This window comes from Liolophura sinensis, chromosome 5 (genome assembly GCF_032854445.1).
Source record: "Liolophura sinensis isolate JHLJ2023 chromosome 5, CUHK_Ljap_v2, whole genome shotgun sequence".
Lineage (NCBI taxonomy): Eukaryota > Metazoa > Mollusca > Polyplacophora > Chitonida > Chitonidae > Liolophura > Liolophura sinensis.
Window position 1 is genome coordinate 4,835,813 of NC_088299.1, and position 20,281 is coordinate 4,856,093.

The 20,281-nt window shown below is 38.3% G+C and overlaps 1 protein-coding gene across 2 annotated transcripts in view; it reads left to right on the forward strand.

Annotated features, from left to right (window-relative positions):
- Positions 1–20,281, forward strand: part of LOC135466059 (H(+)/Cl(-) exchange transporter 7-like) — a 52,920-nt gene that overhangs the window by 23,394 nt on the left and 9,245 nt on the right. Inside the window, exons 7-19 of one of the 2 annotated variants that reach the window (XM_064743469.1) lie at positions 5,386–5,529; positions 5,879–5,962; positions 6,374–6,532; positions 7,026–7,136; positions 8,858–8,912; positions 9,569–9,629; positions 10,011–10,179; positions 10,731–10,824; positions 12,189–12,358; positions 16,201–16,377; positions 16,925–17,010; positions 18,221–18,341; positions 19,811–19,858. In XM_064743469.1, the coding sequence (XP_064599539.1) occupies positions 5,386–5,529; positions 5,879–5,962; positions 6,374–6,532; positions 7,026–7,136; positions 8,858–8,912; positions 9,569–9,629; positions 10,011–10,179; positions 10,731–10,824; positions 12,189–12,358; positions 16,201–16,377; positions 16,925–17,010; positions 18,221–18,341; positions 19,811–19,858 (1,479 nt within the window). The remainder of the gene's footprint in view (positions 1–5,385; positions 5,530–5,878; positions 5,963–6,373; positions 6,533–7,025; positions 7,137–8,857; positions 8,913–9,568; positions 9,630–10,010; positions 10,180–10,730; positions 10,825–12,188; positions 12,359–16,200; positions 16,378–16,924; positions 17,011–18,220; positions 18,342–19,810; positions 19,859–20,281) is intronic. The other variant, XM_064743470.1, reaches the window with a different exon arrangement.

Sequence of the window (20,281 nt, forward strand, 5' to 3'; positions counted from 1 at the left end):
GTTGACAAAATGACCAAACTGTTTGTCATTTACCTTATGCGTCAGTCATATCTATGAACATATACGTTATATATTATATTAAATATTAATTTATGAAGTGAATTATAAAAACAAGGATAGGCAGGGGAAAGAGTCAACATGCATGCTTGACTTGATCATGGCTCTGGTATCAGTTAGATTGGATTAACTCAGAATGATATTAGATGTACAAATAGAATACCTTCATTGGTTCATTTTCACAAAAGATACCATTGAATACTAGAATTGTGTGACAGTTACTTTACAAATGCAATGAAAAGTTAATTCTGGCTAAAAGTTGGAAAAAAAGAAATCAAAGTCCAGATTGGCGGCGCCTGCATTTTACTGCATTGTTTTTTGGGTTTTTTTTTTTTTTTTGCTTACTTTATTTATTTATTTGATTGGTGTTTTACTCCATACTCATTTCACTTATATGATGGCGGCCAGCATTTTGGTGGGTGGAAACCGGGCAGACCCAGGGGGGAAACCCACGACCATTCTTTCTTTTTTTTTTTTTTTGTACCTAAATCTGCTTAAGTCATGGTGCAAGGGGGCATGTAAACTGCCACTATTTATGCATGTACAGTCAGAATAAAACCCTGACTGAGGTAAATTGACAAGAGGCCGTATTTCACCCTTATTGTGTGACCATTTACCAGTTATCACCTTGTCGTCGTTGCTCTGGTTTTCACTTTTTATCCTGCACATCTTTAATTACATAATGAATATCAAACATTGCTATCTACATGTGCATCTTTATAAAGTCTGATCACAACAAGCAAACCTTCAAGTAATTGAAGACTGTCATGGTCACAAATTTTAGTTTGTGTTTTACTGGTAAGCTGACTCCCAAAAAAATCCCAAAACGGAATAACAATAAAACTGAAGATCCACCTCAATCTTTATTTTGTCAGATCTTGAGACTTTTGTAAATTTCCTGTTTGTCAAGACTCTGTGAATATGTGGATATGTCTTCAGCTGAAGAAATTACTGGGATAGTTTATATTTTTCACAAATTAGATGATGTTCAGGTTTAATTTTTATTTTTCCCTCTGAAGTTGAAGAAAAGAACATATCTGTAAAATAACAATTTAAATAGGCATTGCCTTAAGGTGAACCTCCAAATCAGTTTACATTGTTGTTGATACACATTGTACAAGTATTTATTTAATGTCTAGTGAAAATCTTTTCTGCAACCTATAAGTACCTGTATGCTTTAGTTCTTTCATTTTTAATTCCTTTGTTTTGACATCACAAGAAAACTAATAAATGGGAGACTCATGGACAAGGGGGCCTCCATGGCTGAAGGGGATAGCACGCCATGACCCAGGAGCCTCCCATCAATGCGGTCATTGTGAGTTCAAGTCCAGCTCATGCTGGCTTCTTCTCTGACCATATGTGGGAAGGTCTTCCAGCAACCTGCGGATGGTTGTAGGCTGCAGTTGTATGTGGGAAATATTCTTGAGTACGACTTAAAAAACACCAATCAAATTAATAAATAAAGTCATGCATAGACTGCACCAAGGGGTCTTAAGAGCATCGTTTTCTTCTATGATGCTGCAGTGATAGTCTACTGCCTAAGTGTTTTATGAGCACTCATTCATGGATTATTGTTACATCATAAAACAAAGAACAAAATAGTTTATAGCTTTAGGCCTACCTTTTTACAGGCGGGAATGAGTTCATGAGTTCCCATATGGTATATCTTTGTCCTGAAGGTGTTTTCTTGCTAAGAGATCAATCTTGTATGAATTTATTATAGTGCTTTTTGATGTATCAGCTCGTGTTTACCTTCCTTTACTTTCCTGAGGCCTTGTTCTGGACGTGGGTCGACATGTGGTCCTAATCATCTGGGTTTTAGAAAACTAGAAGATATCCAGCTTCATGATTGCTAGCCCTCATAGATTGGCTAAAACCAGTGCCCGATCATGTATACGCTCCGGCCCAGTTGCTAATTCCACCTGCTCCCATTCGCTTCCAGTTCCTAAAAACGTGTATTGTGTATGTAGAGTTACATGAAGTTTTCTGGTACTCTGGTCACATCAGTTTCCACAATACACCAATAATACGCTGCCCGCCATCGAATATTAAGCGAAACATTCTGGAGTACGGCATGAAACACCAATCAATCAGTACTTACATTTTTACCTCGCATCCTTTTATCTTAACACTGCTCTGAGGTATAGCTTGCCTTTTTTGTGACCTAGATGTAGCGAGCTGGGAAATCTTCAGGTTTATGAACGATTACCCATATTATGTAGGTCAGCTAAATTCCTGTGATATTTCTTGAGGTTTAATGTAGTTCATATTTCTCCATCTTCAGAAACAGTCGAGAGGTGTCATTTTGTAACTTCTCAGTGATCAGTCACTGTGAACCTGACTATTATTTTGTTTAAATGTCTCAAAGGAAGAACTCTGCAGTGAAACGACTCTGTCCCAGAAGTGAGCTAGAGTATTGATTTTTGTTTTTATTTTTCCGGGGCACCCTTTTAAACTTTCAACTGCAATATTTGATTGATGCTTATGGTGGATAATTCAGTGATTCTGGCACATTTTGCGAAATCTCTTGACAACAGACGCTCCCCTGATATTTTGCCATCGCATGATGACGAGGAAAAGAAGGAAAAAAAATCCAATTTTCAAGGGCATAAATTTATAATAGCAAACCGTGGTGCTTGCTTTTATGACATGCTACATTTCGCCCCCAGCTGAGATCAGTCTTCTTGGGTGTACTTGGCACCCAGCCAATTTTTAGTGCACAGCTTTTGTCATAGGTTGAAATGCTGTGGTTGCCATTGGTAATATAATTAACCTGTACGGCTCTACATTCATGGGTTGTTTCCCTTATTACTGTACATGTATTTAAAGTGCCACTCTGGTCAGAACACATATTGCGCATAAATATTACAATGATATGAAAGAAATCCTACGGAGTAAGCCTAACACTCTGTTTCAATGGGATTTTGATGAACAACACTATTTACTCATATAATTGAAGATTCCTTGAAAAACAAAATCTTCGCCTGTGTCCATAAAATTTTCCTGATGGGACATGATAATATTTACTGTATGACGTTGAATCAGGCAGATGTGATGTTGAGTGAGGCATTAATGCTGGGATGACGTCAAGAGCATTTGAAAGGGCAGCGTCATTTGTGGGTATATGTCAGTGATTGATGACATCATGTGTTCGTGGGTGACGTCACACCAGGCAAAGTGGACGGGACAGAAATATTTTTGTTTCCGTATACTCTTACGAAAAGTACAATATCGGTTTTTAATTCACTCCAATATTTTCACGATTTAGCAGAGCAGTTCAGACTGTCCCAGTCTTTATCAATTCACCTTTCTATTAAGACACAGATGTTTTGACAACAAAGTAGGTCTTTAAGTTTTTCAACATCTACTGGGTAATAATTGGTCAGTTTCATGAGTTTTTGGGTCTTTGAGTCCAAGTCAAGCCAAGCTGAACTTTGCTTGTGGCTTTCTGGCACCAGTTTTACCCTTCACTCCTCAAGATTGTCTGATGACAGGCTATTGAAGCTGCTCACTTATTTATCAATGGATTATATCAGATTGTTTCCTGATACTTAAAAGTTTCTCTTTAAGCCACTTCTTCACTAATACACTGCTGATACACACTCTGCCTGGTTTTGCTCATCATTTACATTACTTATTTGTGTCTGTTAGTAATTAGAAAAACTTAACGTCTTAATTAATGGGCCTGCTGCTTTTTTGATACTGGTAATGATGTAGTTATCATTGTTTTACACATCTTATATGTCCTCCTCAGCTGGATGTAACTATGTGTACATTGTACTAAGGCAATATCACTTAATCATCAAATGATAATTGCAGATCTCCAGATATTGGTGCATCAACTGAACTTTGAACATATATTTGAAAACATACCTCTGATGTATATTAAAAACTGGTGCAAACCTACCATAGCATCTCGTATACATTCGTGAATAAAAATGAAAAAATACTTTTTGTACCAATATACATTTACGCATACCATGAGCTCCAGCACACTTTTACTTGATATATGATTTAGTTGTAAGTTCATGTGGTTCTGCTTATTATCTGGTTCTACTTTCTTTTTTTTTTGATCACTGATGATCAATTTGTGACCTTCTTGAGCTACAAATTCTGCAAGGTGAACTTGTCATTTAATTTTATGGATTAGTAAAGATTTCATTCTGTCAGTAGATTGCTGGCTGGCGTTTTAGCCACAAGACAAACCCTTATATTTTTTAATCTGAGTCATTACCTTGTCCAATACTGACATTTTCAGGAAGACATATTGATTTAATCATTATATTCAGTTTTAACAGTGGTCTGTTTCACATGTCACTCCTGTCTTGCAAATATTCACGCTGCTCCTGTAGCCGTTGGAGTGGAAAAGATTGCCACTTAATTGGCATTTTAATAATTACTGCACGCAAGCTGCCTCTGAAATCTAAAATCCATAAAACCGTCCTTGCTTTGAAAAATGTGTAACACCTTATTGTATGTTTAGCTAATACATCAGCTTCTGGTTTAAGATTTGGAGTAACGATTTGGCCATAAGGCCTTGTGTTCAGTAGAAATCTGCGGAGCTACAGTGTTTTGCATAAATGCATGGGCAGTTACATCAAGACCAATGTTTGTGTCGGCAACTTTTTGTAGTGGAATGTTTTTTTGCAGTTATATTGAAGATGTAAATTAGTTTGGAATGAAGAAGGAAAGAAAAACCCAAATCAATTACATGTCCATTCCCACTGTCTGGAATCTTTGACATATTTACAGCTAGTGAAATGAAATACAGTATATTTGACCTAAAATGGCTTCTTAGACCAAGTTAAACATTTTGCATGATATTGCGATTTAATTCTCTTGATCTTGGAAAGGTGTCTTGAGGTTTCCTTGGAAAGCTTCATATAAGATGATATGTAGTGGAAAATTATAAGTTTCAGCACCAGAAAGTAATACTTTATGGCCTTATTTGTGTCAAAGAAGGCACTTGTTGGGGCAAAATTTCTATTGCAAATTGCATTACAAAGTACATATTCTTAAAATTAAGAAAATTATTTCAGCCCTGTTTTTTTATAAACCACTAACATTATGATTAAATGTACTTATTTTTAGCTTTGAGAAGCAGTTGTACACAAGCCACACTGTTGGTCAGACACTTTGGACAATTGGTCGACCAGTTACTTTATCAGGAGGGACAAGAGTACTAGGTCGAAATCAGCTTTCTGAGGGATCTACATGTATTTCAAATTTGTGCTTGTTAAATTGTCAGTGGTATACTCTGCTAGTAATTCACCTAATTATGATCATTAAATTTAATTGTTAAATTTATTTGTCCATTTTCGATTACAGCCAGCTGCAGCAGGTAGTGGCATCCCACTGATCAAATCATACCTGAATGGTGTCAGGATCCCAGGCCTGATGTCCTTACGGGCTCTCATAGCTAAAGGCCTGGGGGTTGTGTTGTCTGTGATGGGAGGCCTGGCCTGTGGGAAGGTAAGTACTGGTGATCATGTCATATCTGAATGGTGTCAAGATCCCAGGCCTGCGTGTCCTTACGGCCTCTCATAGCTAAAGGCCTGGAGGTTGTGCTGTCTGTGATGGGAGACCTATGCCTTTGGGAAGGTGCATACTGGTGATGACCCCAGGCCTGATGATGGCCTGACGGGCTCTCATAGCTGAAAGCATGGGAGGTGTGTAAATACAAATGTCCATGTTTAGATTTTGCCAGGGTCTCAGGAAGGCTGCGTGATTGAATATATTTGCTTTGAAAATGAATCGCTATCATGTCAAATACTTGAACGTTCTGTTGATTCATTGATTTTGTTTCCTCTTATGCTTTCAGGAAGGCCCAATGATTCACTCAGGTGCTATTGTAGCCGCTGGATTGGCGAAGGGACGCTCAAGGATATGTAAAAAGGATTTTAATGTAAGTAAAGCATGCAGACTGTATTTTTATGTTGTAATGTGTACTGCTTTGTTAACCCCTGCATTACGGATCATCTTATTGTATATCTGTTTGCTAGTCATCTGGGCATTATTTAATTCTTTGATTGGTGTTTTATGCCATCCAAATTTCACTTGTATGATGGCTGCCAGCATTATGTTGTTGGAGGAAACCTGGGGAAACCCACGACCAACACGTAGTTGCTGACAGAGCTCATAACTACGACTTTGGTGAGAGGCTCTGTCTCGATTGTACTGCATCTTAAGAATTCCTTCACGATTGAATAGGCGTAAAATTTGTTTGCTGGTAGTAGTATGGTTAATTTGAAAGTCATTTCAGAGGAGTGTAATTGCAGATTATTGTAAAACACCTTAGTAACTGCCCTTTTTTCAGATGTTTGACAGCTTCCGAAATGACCGCGAGGTGCGGGACTTTGTCTCTGGGGGAGCAGCTGCCGGTGTTGCGGCTGCATTTGGGGCTCCCGTGGGTGGAGTTCTCTTCAGTTTAGAGGAGGGAGCAAGTTTCTGGAACCAGTCGTTGACATGGAGAGTGGTATGTTACAATGTGCTCTGTCTTTCTTATTCTTATTTCTTGGTAATAGTGGAACAAGCTTACTATATCAGCATTGACAAAGTACAGTATGACTGTGACTAGGTGGGTTATCATTTTAGGTGTCTTCTGCATGACATTCCAGTGAGGAAGAATTATATAAAACACTTCAGCATTAACTTAGGCCAAATTGCTGTGAAAGGAGATGCCATCAGAATTGTAGTACTTACATGTATGTAATCTTGAAGAATGACATTACTCCAAAAGCAGGCAAAAAAAGACATCAGTGTTTTTTGTTTGTTTGTTTTTTTTTTAACTTATTCTCTTTAAGCCATTGTGTTCGATGACATGTAAGTTGATGCTACAATTTGGCTACCATTTGTCAACTGTTACACTATCAAGACTGCTCTGCGTGGTTTTATGCTTCATGCTGTGGTCCGTTCCAGTTCAGTTGTGGGCTTTCATTTTATGATAATTATTTTGTTGGTTTTTTCAGTTTTTTGCCTCCATGATCTCCACGTTCAGTGTGAATGTGTTCCTGAGTTCTATCCATGGTCATCCCACTGCCCTGTCATCACCAGGTCTGGTCAGCTTTGGACAGTTCCCGGTCAGTATTGAAAGTAAACCTACATGTACCTGGCACTTATGCCTCATTTTAGAACATGCTTATATGACTAATTGAACAGAAATTCACTGTGATTTTCACAAACTTTAACCGTAAAGGTGGCTGCGCCTGGAGGAAACCTCCAACCTTTGGCAAGTACAAACCTCCAACCTTTGCCAGGTACAAACCACCAACCTTTGGCAGGTACAAACCTCCAACCCTTTGGCATATACAAACCACCAACCTTTGCCAGGTACAAACCACCCACCTTTGCCAGGTACAAACCTCCAACCTTTGCCAGGTACAAACCACCCACCTTTGGCATATACAAACCACCAACCTTTGGCAAGTACAAACCTCCAACCTTTGCCAGGTACAAACCACCAACCTTTGGCAGGTACAAACCTCCAACCCTTTGGCATATACAAACCACCAACCTTTGGTAAGTACAAACCTTCAACCTTTGCCAGGTACAAACCTTCAACCTTTGCCAGGTACAAATCTCCTGACTTCATGACAGAGCCCAAACAGCAAAAGTCGAATTTGAATGTGTGACCTCTTTGACAGTTTTTTCGATTTTCTTGCTGATGAAAAGATAGGAAGTTATAAGAAGTTGAGATGGAGACAGATAAAAAATTTTGGAAAGGTTAGGCTGAGCGAACATATTTTTAAAGATGGCCTGGTACAGATTCCTCCAGCTGGCCGTTAGTGCTTGCAGACTGGAGCCTTTAGGGAGACTGTTATATTGCACCAAATGACCTGATAAAACTCCCAAGTTTCTATTATTCAAGGTAATAAGCAGGAAACATTTAATAGCATTTCAACATTCAACTTTAATTGTTTGGGGTCCTAGTAACTCTGGTATATAATCATTGATGCCCTTCAACCTTGTCTTTACATCTCTCTATAGCAGGAGGATCTGCAAATAAACATTGCATGCAAGGCCAAAGGTGACTTATGCAAGCTGTTCGACTTTGCATGTGTAACAGAGTAGTTTGATTAGATAGTTAGTGCTTGGGGTTCAACGTCGTACTTAACGATTTTTCAGTTGTATGACGACGAAGGAATCCTTAGAGTGCATGTAATGTGCCTCCTTGTTGCAAGACGGATTTCCTCTGCTATCTAGTACTGCTTCACCGAGACACCTTACTGAAGGCAATTAAGCTGCCCCGCCCGAGCCATTATACTGATACGAGTCAATCAGTTGTTGCACTATCCCCTTTATGCTGAACGCCAAGTGAGGAAGCTGCAACTTCCTCTTTTAAAGTCTTAGGTGTGACTCGACCCAGGATTGATCCTGGATCTACCGGTCCTGAAGCAGACGCTCTACCAACCGTGCTATCGGGGCCGGTGTTTGAGTAGATATACACTTGTGTCAAAAACTGTTTTCACAACTGAAGTTACCCTTGTAGGCACCTCATATCATTTATGATCATTTATGATATGAGATATTCTAAAATTCTGTGCACTGGATCATTTTGTTTACACATGAAAGGTACTGGTACATCGTTATTTCCAGATTTAACTGATTTTGATTTTTGGAGTTTCATTCATTAAAGTGGCCAATACCGTAACACAACAACAAGAAACATCTGAGAAAAGGGCAGTTATTAAGGTGTTTTACGCTCTCATTACTGGTATATATTTTGTTGTTTATGGAAGAAAATAAAAACTACATATCAGAGTTTTGATAGATTTCAGATTATGTCTCTTTCAATTTTCAGGATATTAAATATGATCTTCTAGAAATTCCTATTTTCTTCTTGATGGCTGTGATAGGTAAGTTGTTGCAATTTGGAATTTTAAATGAATATGATGAGAACTTGATTTCTAAATGAACCACATTTGTTCAGTGTTCAAGTTTGTTATAATTACGTCTCTAAAGTTGTTAAGAACTTTGAGTTAACCTATTTAATGAGCTTCAAACACCTTTTTTGAACACTTTATGTTGATAAAGACTTGTCCAGGTCGCATATGTATGTATGTTTCCTCAGAAATGTCACCATTGAGTTGTCGTGTATTGGCCGCCTGACTTTGTTAAGGTGTGAACAGTTTTGAGAAGTCGATCATGGTGTGATCATTGTGGTTAAAAGTAGCTCTGCTTTATGGCCTTGCCTGACTGTTTGCCACTTGTTATTAATATTTATTAATAATTATTATTAAATAATAATGTAATCAAAAGTGTATGGCAATATGTAATTTTGTGTCTCTTTTTTTTGTATGCTTTCGCACCCAAAATACATTTATAAAAAATTTTTTTTTGGAAAACTTCTGGATACAGGAAAAGAAAGTTTCAACAAGATTTATGTACACATGTACCAGATCCAAAAGTGAGACATTTACATCTTTGGGAGATCATGCCGTATGAATACCACTTTGTAGTTTGTTATAATTAATATTTTTTATCCGAATTTTGTTTTCTTTGTTTTACACAGGTGGACTTAGTGGTGCTCTGTTTGTATTTTTGAATTATAAACTGACAGTGTTTAGGCAAAGGTGAGTTGAAATGCCAGTGTAGCAACAGACTTTATTAGCTTAGTTTACTTTGCTATATGTAAGTACATCTCCTGTCCCCCACTCTCCTCCCCCCCCCCCCCACCCCACCAAACTATATGCTTGTTGCAGTCATATCTGTATATTAAGTGAAAAATAACTGATTATGACACAACACAATGGTCAGGAAAGAAAAAACAATCTTATTATCTTCAGTTTATTCACAAATTTATTTCTTGTCTGTATTGCTATCTGATACAGCCCCTGTTGGTAATTATCCTCAATGTTCAAGAAATGCATTATACTGGATAACATGTACATCTACTCTGCTCTGACTGTTTTAATCCTAGATCTGCTGTAATTATGTAAAACATTGTGTTTCAGGTTTTTAGCTAAAAAATGGCTGAAGGTTGCTGAGACGGGGCTAGTGGGTGCGATGAGTGCAGTGCTGCCCTTTGTCCTCATTTACTCTGTTAATCAGTGTTACCACCCTCCAAGCGGGGATCACGGTCACGGGGGTAGCGAGGGGCATGGCACGGGAAATCCTTCACAGGTAACATCATATCTGAATTCCATTGGATTCCCTCTAATTGTTGACAATTTTGTTTTAGCGCACCTGTACAGAATAACCCTAGCGTCGTCGTTGAATAACAGGGAAAGCAGTTTTAAGTACCGTAACTATTATGGGTACATGGTGTCTAAAAAAATGACTGGTTCTGAGATTTTACATACATGTAAAGCAAAATAATGACCTTGACAGTGATCCTGGCAAGATTTCTGGAAAGACCATTGTGGCGCCAAGAAATCTATACATAGTTTAAAGCCATTTTTACTACCCAAAACGAATTTTTTTCGTACCTTTGTGTGTTCGGACACTTCCTATAGTATATGTTAAGAAATGAAAGTCAAACGTGTCAAATCCTTTAAAGTCATATTGAAAGCAAAATTCTACAAATGAGTGCACTGAGTGAGGTATACTAGTTAGTTTTACATGTTTAATTACATGTTGATGTATGTGAAACTGTGCAAAGTACATATTGATATTGCAAAGATATTGTTTTCTAAAATTTGTCTGAAATGTTTTTTTTTTTTCTTACCTGACAGGTGTATTGTAAAGAAGGAGAACAGAATATCATGTCTATGATATTCTTGAGGACGCCGGAATCAAGTCTGATCGGAATGTTACATGCACAGCCAGGTAAGTTACAACTAGTGGTATAATTAAGCCAAATACATGTAGCCATTTTGACAAAATTAGATCTTAGGTGGGGTAAGATAGATGTTAAAGCAGTTTTAGCGTGCCTGTAAAAAGTACAAGTGTAGCTTAAGTCGCACCCGGGGCACGCATGTTGGCTCCAGCGTACAGTAACAGAGAAAGCAGTGTCAAACAAAATGTTAAGCATGGTGTCTTAAAAAGTACTACTGGTACAGAGATTTATTTATTTATTTGATTGGTGTTTTACGCCGTACTCAAGAATATTTCACTTATACGACGGCGGCCAGCAATGTGGTGGGAGGAAACCGGCCAGAGCACGGAAAACCCATGACCATCCGCAGGTTGCTGACAGACCTTCCACTTACGGCCCTGGTACAGAGATGAGGGTCTTCACAATGTAGAGCGTAATAACACAAATGGGATATTCCACTGTGGAATTTGGTGTGTACATATTAAATACAGAAAATTACTGAATTCCTTACTTAGTGTGTTGTGTACTAGAATCAGCGTTAAACAGAATGTTAGGGGTGGTATCTCAAAAAGTACAGGGGGCCTCCATGGCTCAGTTGGTTAGCGCGCTAGCACAGCGTAATGACCCAGGAGTCTCTCACCAATGCGGTCGCTATGAGTTCAAGTCCAGCTCATGCTGGCTTCCTCTCTGGCCGTACATGGAAGGTCTGTCAGCAACCTGCGGATGGTCGTGGGTTTCCTCCGGGCTCAGCCTGGTTTTCTCCCACCATAATGCTGGCCGCTGTTGTATAAATGAAATATTCTTGAGAGTACGGCGTAAAAAACCAATCAAATAAATCAAATCAAAAACTACAGCATGTATTGACCTGAAGTTTTACATGCATATAAAGCACAAGGAGGATGCTCATGTTTCTTGCGTTCATGTTTCTCCTACAGGTGAGCTCTTTGGTTACCTCTTTGGTTACCTAGCTACCACATCCAAGTTATCCACAGCAGTCATTCACAATTCAGCAAGCTTTATTGGTATTCTGTATAACACCTGAGCATATATAGTTTCAAGTTAAAAAATGAAAAATAAGACAGAAAATTGAGCTAGAATTGAGCTGAAGCTGGGACTTGAGCCACTGTTATGTCAAAAATCGATGTAATGCAATATCTATAAAGTTACGTTGTATTTATCTGTTTTTAATGCCATGTTGTTCTGTCTATATTTATCTATTTGATTGGTGTTTTATGCCGTACTCAAGAATATTTCACTTATACAACGGCGGCCAGCATTGTGGTGGGAGGAAACCGGGCAGAGCACTGGAGAAACCCACGACCATGTTATGTCTTTAATTTTTAATTTAAAAATTGATTTGTATTTTAATTGGCAGAGGAATACAATGCCATTGTACTCTCCATCTTTATCCCGCTGTATTTCCTATTGGCTGTGTGGACATATGGACTGAGCGTGTCCAGTGGGGTGTTCGTACCCTCCCTCCTCATCGGGGCTTCCTGGGGACGGCTCATCGGGCTTGGCATTGCCAAAATTTTTCCATTTCTGGTAAGGACATTTGATGTGTATGAAATAGCATCATGGGGACACAAATGATAGAAATAGGTAGAAAAATGATAAAATCTTTGTCAAGAGTCATGTCACAATAGGCCTGACTGAAACCAACCAACAAACAAGGTAACCTCATTGGGGCTAAACACCAGTCAGACTGCCTGGTTTGGGGTAATACACCAATCAGACTAACCAGTTGGGACTAAACACCAATCAAACTGCCTGGTTTGGGGTAATACACCAATCAGACTAACCAGTTGGGACTAAACACCAGTCAGACTGCCTGGTTTGGGGTAATACACCAATCAGACTAACCAGTTGGGACTAAACACCAGTCAGACTGCCTGGTTTGGGGTAATACACCAATCAGACTAACCAGTTGGGACTAAACACCAGTCAGACTGCCTGGTTTGGGGTAATACACCAATCAGACTAACCAGTTGGGACTAAACACCAATCAGACTGCCTGGTGTGGGGTAATACACCAATCAGACTAACCAGTTGGGACTAAACACCAGTCAGACTGCCTGGTTTGGGGATGAACACAAATCAGACTACCTGGTTTGGGGTAATAGCAGTAATTATATGGTTCCAACAGCCTGTGCTATAGGTACTAGATGTATTTCATTGCCCCGAAGTTCAGGGCCCTGTTTCACGAAGCTGTCTTAACGTTACGAACTCGCAACTACCATGACAATGTAATGCCTACAGTGCTGGTTGCCATGGTAGTTAAGTGAACGTAACGTTACAAATCTATACAAGTTTCGTACAATGTGGTAAAACGATATGTTTACAGATAATTGCATCATGTTTTTCATTTAACATAAGCTTTTATTAACCTCTTTCATATTTTCTTTTATTTTCTTTTTCATTTTATTTTGTTGTTAGTTTATCAATCAATTCTGTGTGATACTTTCTTTGTAAGCTGTAAGGATTGCAGGCTATGACTGTTATGTTTAGTGTGTAGAAATGAAATGTTGTAACTTTTTCTGCCTTGTTTCTTTTAACATCTGTGAACTTCTCTAACAAACTTAATTCAGACTAAAGAGGTAAGACTTGCCTGGAACACATTCAGTGCTGTGATCAGCTTATGTTTTCATTTTTGTGCACAGATTGGAAGCAACACGTATAGGGCTGTATTGTTACAAAAAGCAGACATGTTATATGATTCTGAGTTGGATTAGAAAGAATAAATATTTTACACTCAGGGACAATACCAGATTTCTGGCCATGATTCTAGAAAAAAACTTCCCCCCAAGTATATCCACAAGTAGTAAAGGCTAAAACAAGATAACTTACTGATTTAGAAAAAAGGAGTCTGGATTGGATGGCATTTGTTTGAAATCACTGCATGGTTAACTTTCTGGACGACACGTAGGTTTCACTCACAGAGCAAGCCGATGTGTATGCCAATCATATTTGGTACATGTATATAGAAGACAGGTAATGTGATTGCATTAAGATTATGTAGGACTACCTCAACAGCCTGGCTCAGTTGATTAGCACGCTAGCACAGTGTAATGACCCAGTTCAAGAGTCCAGTTTAAGTGTGTTCAAGTTCAGCTCGTGCTGGCTTCCTCTCCGGCTGTACATAGGAAGGTCTGCAGCAAACCTGTGGATGGTCGTGGGTTTCCCCTGGGCTCTGCCCGGTTTCCTCCCACCATAATGCTGGCCACCATCATATAAGTGAATATTCTTGAGTATGGCGTGAATTGTCAATCAAATAAATAAATCAACAGCCTAAAAAAAAAAAAAATAAATAAAAACACTCATAAATCAACAAGATTCAAATACAAATTTAATGCAAATTTGTCACAAAATTGTTCTCAATATTGTCAGTCAATTTGTGAACTTAACTATATGTATCATGGTTATTAGTTTAGTTTGTGGGTCGAAGTTTCATTTGTTAAATTGCGAACGTTTTTTGCATGGTTTGATTTGTGTGAAGCTTTAGACCAGGATTTCAGCTGCAATTTTAAGAATCTATCAATCCTTTTTATGAATTTGAAAATATAGGCTCACAATTTGTTTTTTCGTTATTAATCACAAAACAGAACACATGCTTCAGTTAAATTGGCTTGTATATAATTTGCACTAAATGTGTTCAGGATATCAGATCAAATCTTTGCTCAATAGTTTGATATGATTTTCCTGGTGATAGTGATCAGATACCAAGTGTGCAGGAGACCAGTGTTAAGTTATCTCCCTTGGTTGGTTTGTCTTTATCTTGCAGTGAGTTAATTAGTAGTTGAGATACCCCTTGATGCATTGTTCAAAAAAGCATTTAATGTACACAGATAATTCATGTTACCATGGAGCTTGTGCTTTTGTGTGTAAATCAATTCAGCAGACTTACCTCCTTAGTCTTAGCTGTAGCTTAATACACTTGTATTGTTGTTGTTTTTTTTGTTTTTTTTTGTTTGGAATTATTCCATGTATTCATAATTGGGATTTCTGTTAAATAATCGAAATATTATGTGGGGCTTCACAATTACATGTTAAGTGACATTCGCAAATATGCACAGGACATTGTAAACTTTCATTAATAATAGCTGAATGACTACTGTACATGTGTGCATTTAAGATACATTTCATTGTTTTTTGGACACATTAGTAACATAAGTTCTGACTCGAGACACGGTCCAGTATGAGTGTTGATGTTCTCATTGGTTGACGCATGGTTAGAGAAATGTTCATGTGATCAGTTTTCCCCCGTAAATTTGTGACTTTTTTAAGAGTATCTGCAACAGTCGTTAACTAAAAGAAATTCCATGCTCAAATCTCTGATTGATTTTCGTAGTGTAAAACATGCAAATGGTATTCAAACATGCAAATGGTATTCAAACCCCGGTAAAGGATTCTTCCTCTTGAAGCAGTTAATCAGTAACTAAATGTACACGTATATATTTCAAATTCCTTTGTTCTTAAAAAACACACTTCTGTTTTCAATGATTGAGTCAAAATGCAATGATCTTTTACGCAGTAGGCAGTGTCAGTTGTGGTAGCACGACGACAAGTAGCTAGGTGTATCAAAGTTGGCATCGCAAGGTAACGAATGGTGAAAAGAACATATTTATCTATTTTTTTTTTACTTTTGTGTTTTTCTTATTTCATTTATTTCACCAACATTTATAGTTAACAAAGTTTTGATGCGTATACATATACCCATTGTGTGTGTGTGTATATATATATATATATATATATATATATATATATATATATATATACACACATATATACACATATACCAATTGTAAGATAAATTCCTATTAATTAGTTAATGAGATTTAAATCTCAAAGTATTAGTTTTATCCATTTAAGCAAGTTTTTGTATATTATTTTTTCCAAAAAAAAAAAAATAATTAAATAAAATTGGAAATTGAAAAACGGTCAAATTAAATGCAATCGCATACTGACCACTTGGTATATTACTGCGTTTCACCTGAAGTTTGGCATTTTGCAAGGGACACATTTTGCTTGATTCTGATCGATTCATTCCCCTTATAGGGCGACTTAAGATTTTTTTGTGAAATTTTGTAAATTTCTTATTAGAAAAACTCATGTTTTGACATCAAAAATATCATTTTAACATCTTAATTGCGCTGCTGAAAGTGAATTATGACAGGCCAAACTTTAGGTCAAATGCAGTTATTTCTTTTTTTTTAACAAAATTTTTATATTATATAATGCTAATACTTGTAGTCAATGTTAAAATTTTTCACTGAAATAAAGAACTAGAACTTACACTTTTGAGAGTAGAAGGAATTAATATTCCAAAAAAAGTGTAACACAAAATCTGTAAAGTTTTGAACTGATTGGTTGATTTTCGTGATTGACAGGAGGCTAACCTGGGGAAGTACGCCTTGATAGGAGCAGCCTGCCAGTTAGGGGGCACGGTCAGAATGACCATCAGTCTGACCGTCATATTGGTGGAGTGTACGGGAGACATCACCTTTGGTCTGCCCATGATGCTGGTTCTCATGATCACTAAGTGGGTCGGCGACTTCTTTGACACCGTAAGTGGAAAATGTGTGGACATGCAAGCAGGTTTGTGTATTGATAGGCACAGGTGACACAGAAAGACTACAGCATAAGAGTACAACCGGAGCAGCGACAACCACGACATAGTAGCCGCTGTGTCAATTTACCTTTCATGTAAATGCTTAAATAGTTGCAAATTCCATGCCCCATAACACCATGTTTTAAGCAGAATTAGGGTAAAAAAAATATGTGCAGTGTTGTTAGTTGCAGCACAGTGTACATTAGACATCACTGGCCTAGCTGTGTTATGATGAACAGCAAAGTGTTATTGAATGCATATAAAGTTTGATTCATATTTTGTTTTGTATTAAAGGCAGAAAAATGCATAGATCGATAAGAGTAACTGGCCTTTTACAGGAATAGTTGTGTATGAAAAAATGAAACCTTTTGAAGAAGTTTACGAAGTCAGTATGTGGACCAGCCAAGTTTCTTCATTGTTGGTGATGGAAGTATTTGATTGTATTTTGATTCGTTGGATGTGTACATGTATGTATCTTAAAATGTGAACGTGTTTTCTTCCAGAGTCTTTACGACATGAACGTCCACGTTGCAGGAATTCCTCTTCTTCCCTGGGATCCTCCGGCGATGTCTGACAACTTAAAAGCCAAGTAGGTCACATGATAAGATGGAGAAGTATCAGAGGCAGTGCAGTGTTTTTCCCTTAGTTTTGGTTTAGTTTCCCCCTAATGTATGCCTGGTTTCCCATGGTGTATGCCTGGTTTCTCCTGGTGTATGCCTTTTTTCCACTGATGTATGCCTGGTTTCCCCATGGAGCATCCCTGGTTTCCCATGGTGTATGCCTGTTTTCCCAATTGTGTATGCCTAGTTTCCCAATTGTATATGCCTGATTTCCCCTGGTGTATGCTTGGTTTCTTATGGTGTATGCCTGGTTTCCTATTTCTCATTGTGTAAGCGTAGTATCCCCATGGTGTATGCCTGATTTCCCCTGGTATATGGCTAGTTTCCCCATGGTGTATGCCTGGTTACCCATTGTGTATGCCTGGTTTCTCATGTTATATGCCTGGTTTCTCCTCGTGTATGCCTGGTTTCCCAGGGTGTATGCCTGGTTCCCCTGCTCTGTGTTTGGTTTCTGCCCTCAGTGATGTGATGAATGCCCCTGTGGCTGTGTTCATTCAAATAACAGTAAGGTTGTATTTTCTGCCCTCAGTGATGTGATGAACGCCCCTGTGGCTGTGTTCAGTCAGATAACAGTAAGGTTGTATTTTCTGCCCTCAGCGATGTGGTGAGCGCCCCTGTGGCAGTGTTCAGTCAGATAACAGTTAGGTTGTATTTTCTGTCCTCAGTGATGTGATGAACGCCCCTGTGGCTGTGTTCAGTCAGATAACAGTAATGTGATGAACACTTCTGTGGCTGTGTTCAGTCAGATAACAGTAAGGTTGTATTTTCTGCCCTCAGTGATGTGATGAATGCCCATGTGGCTGTGTTCAGTCAGATAACAGTGATGTGATGAACACTTCTGTGGCTGTGTTCAGTCAGATAACAGTAAGGTTGTATTTTCTGCCCTCAGTGATGTGATGAATGCCCATGTGGCTGTGTTCAGTCAGATAACAGTGATGTGATGAACACTTCTGTGGCTGTGTTCAGTCAGATAACAGTAAGGTTGTATTTTCTGCCCTCAGTGATGTGATGAACGCCCCTGTGGCTGTGTTCAGTCAGATAACAGTGATGTGATGAACACTTCTGTGGCTGTGTTCAGTCAGATAACAGTAAGGTTGTATTTCTGCCCTCAGTGATGTGATGAATGCCCATGTGGCTGTGTTCAGTCAGATAACAGTTAGGTTGTATTTCTGCCCTCAGTGATGTGATGAATGCCCCTGTGGCTGTGTTCAGGCCTGTGGAGAGGATTGGGCGGATTGTGAACACCCTGAGAACTGAGACGTTTTGTGGATTTCCTGTCACAGAGGCACAGTCTGATGCAGTAAGTATTAATATTTGTGAAATTTTGATATTGGCCAACCATTGGAATTTTACATACTACAGATTTTCTGCAAAGTGTAGTTTGAGGCTAATTTTGGTATTAATAGTGATGTCAAAAATTTTTTTGTATTAAATGTATATGCAGTTTAATTCATCAGTTTTTTTTATTTCTGAAAAATGGGATATCGATATCAGATGTACATTTTGATAGAAGAAAATATTCTTTATGTAAAGACAGTATATTCTTCTCAAAAAGTGTGTAGATATCAATCAGCATGATGGCGACCTTCAAAGAGGCCGGGGGCCTCTGGCTCAGTTGGTTAGCGTGCTAGCGCAGCGTGATGACTCAGGAGTCTCTCACCAATGCGGTTGCTGTGAGTTCAAGTCCAGCCCATGCTGGCTTCCTCTTCAGCCATATGTGGGAAGGTCTGTCAGCAATCTGCGGATGGTCGTGGGTTTCCCCCGGGCTCTGCCTGGTTTCCACCCACCATAATGCTGCCCGGCGTCATATAAGTGAAATATTCTTGAGTACGGCGTAAAACACCAATCAAAAAAAAAAAAAAAAAAATCAAAGAGGCTGAAATCAATGTGCAGATTTATTTGTAAATTTATTTAGTTTATTGATTAGTGGTTTACACCATACTCCAGAATATTTCTCTTATACAATGGCAGCCAGCATTATGGTGGGAGGAAACCGGGCCAGACATGATAGATATGCTAGTGGAGTAAGCTGTGTATCAGGACGATATGTGTATCTCTGTCATAATTCATACAGGGCCCTGAAAACTTTGAAAAGCCTGGAATTTGAAAGTATCTTTTCCAAGCCTAGAGAAGTCTGGGAAAGTTAGGGTTTTTTGTATTTTGGCCTGGAAAAGTTAGGGGTTTTTGTATTTTGGCCTGGAAAAGTTAGGGGTTTAAGTATTTTGGCCTTGAAAAGCCTTCAAATTGGGACTACAGAACCAGCCTGGCTTACAATTCATAGTATGCTGACATTCTCTTGGAGGAATTTAATTGTTTTAAAACATCTTTCTAACTACATAGTAGTCTGCTTTGTAAATGTTAAATTGATGTAATGAATGTTTATTCCAAGTCAGCCTTGAAAATGTGAATTTTGGGCCTGGAAAAGGCTGTTGAAGAGCCTGGACATTTGAAATCTTTGAAGTGTATACAAACCCTGAAGCAAAGTAAAAGCCTGTTGAAAAAGCCTGGAAATTTGAAATCTTTGAAGTGTATATAAACCCTGAAGCAAAGTAAAAGCCTGTTAAAAAAGCCTGGAAATCTGAAATCTTTGAAGTGTATATAAACCATGATGCAATGTAAAAGTCTGTTGAAAATGCGTGGAAATCTGAAATCTTTGAAGTGTATATACACCCTGAAGCAAATATTCACCTAACATGTGCATGTATACACGTACATGTTGACCATGTGCTACGATGGATTTGTCAGGTAAATCTGTGTACTTGTTTTAAGCCCAGATATCTAGCCCCACCTCTACCATGTCCAAGGGCCAAAAAAACAGTAAGTCCAACCGGAAGCCATTTATGAATTACTCACCATTTTGAGATTTGTATCAGTTACTTTTTTTCTAATACATGTATTGAATTTGATTTAGCACCCTTTTTTCACTCACTAATTATTTGCTTGCTTTACCTGATGACCACTGTTTACGTTTATTTGTGAGAGTATGGTTTTGGACTGAATAATGTAATTGGGATTCTACTCCTTTTATACCTGATTGTTCTGAAATTGCGTCAGATGTCATCTTGTTACATGTCTAAATGGATTTATTAGGCTTGAGAGCTGGACGCCTATTGTTCCATTTTGCTTGGAATAATAAATAATAATTATCACGGTAAACTTTACAGAGGGTTATATACACAGTCAACAACAGTAGTTGACCTTCCTCAAGGCCCTCTCACTCACACATTCACGCACGCCCTT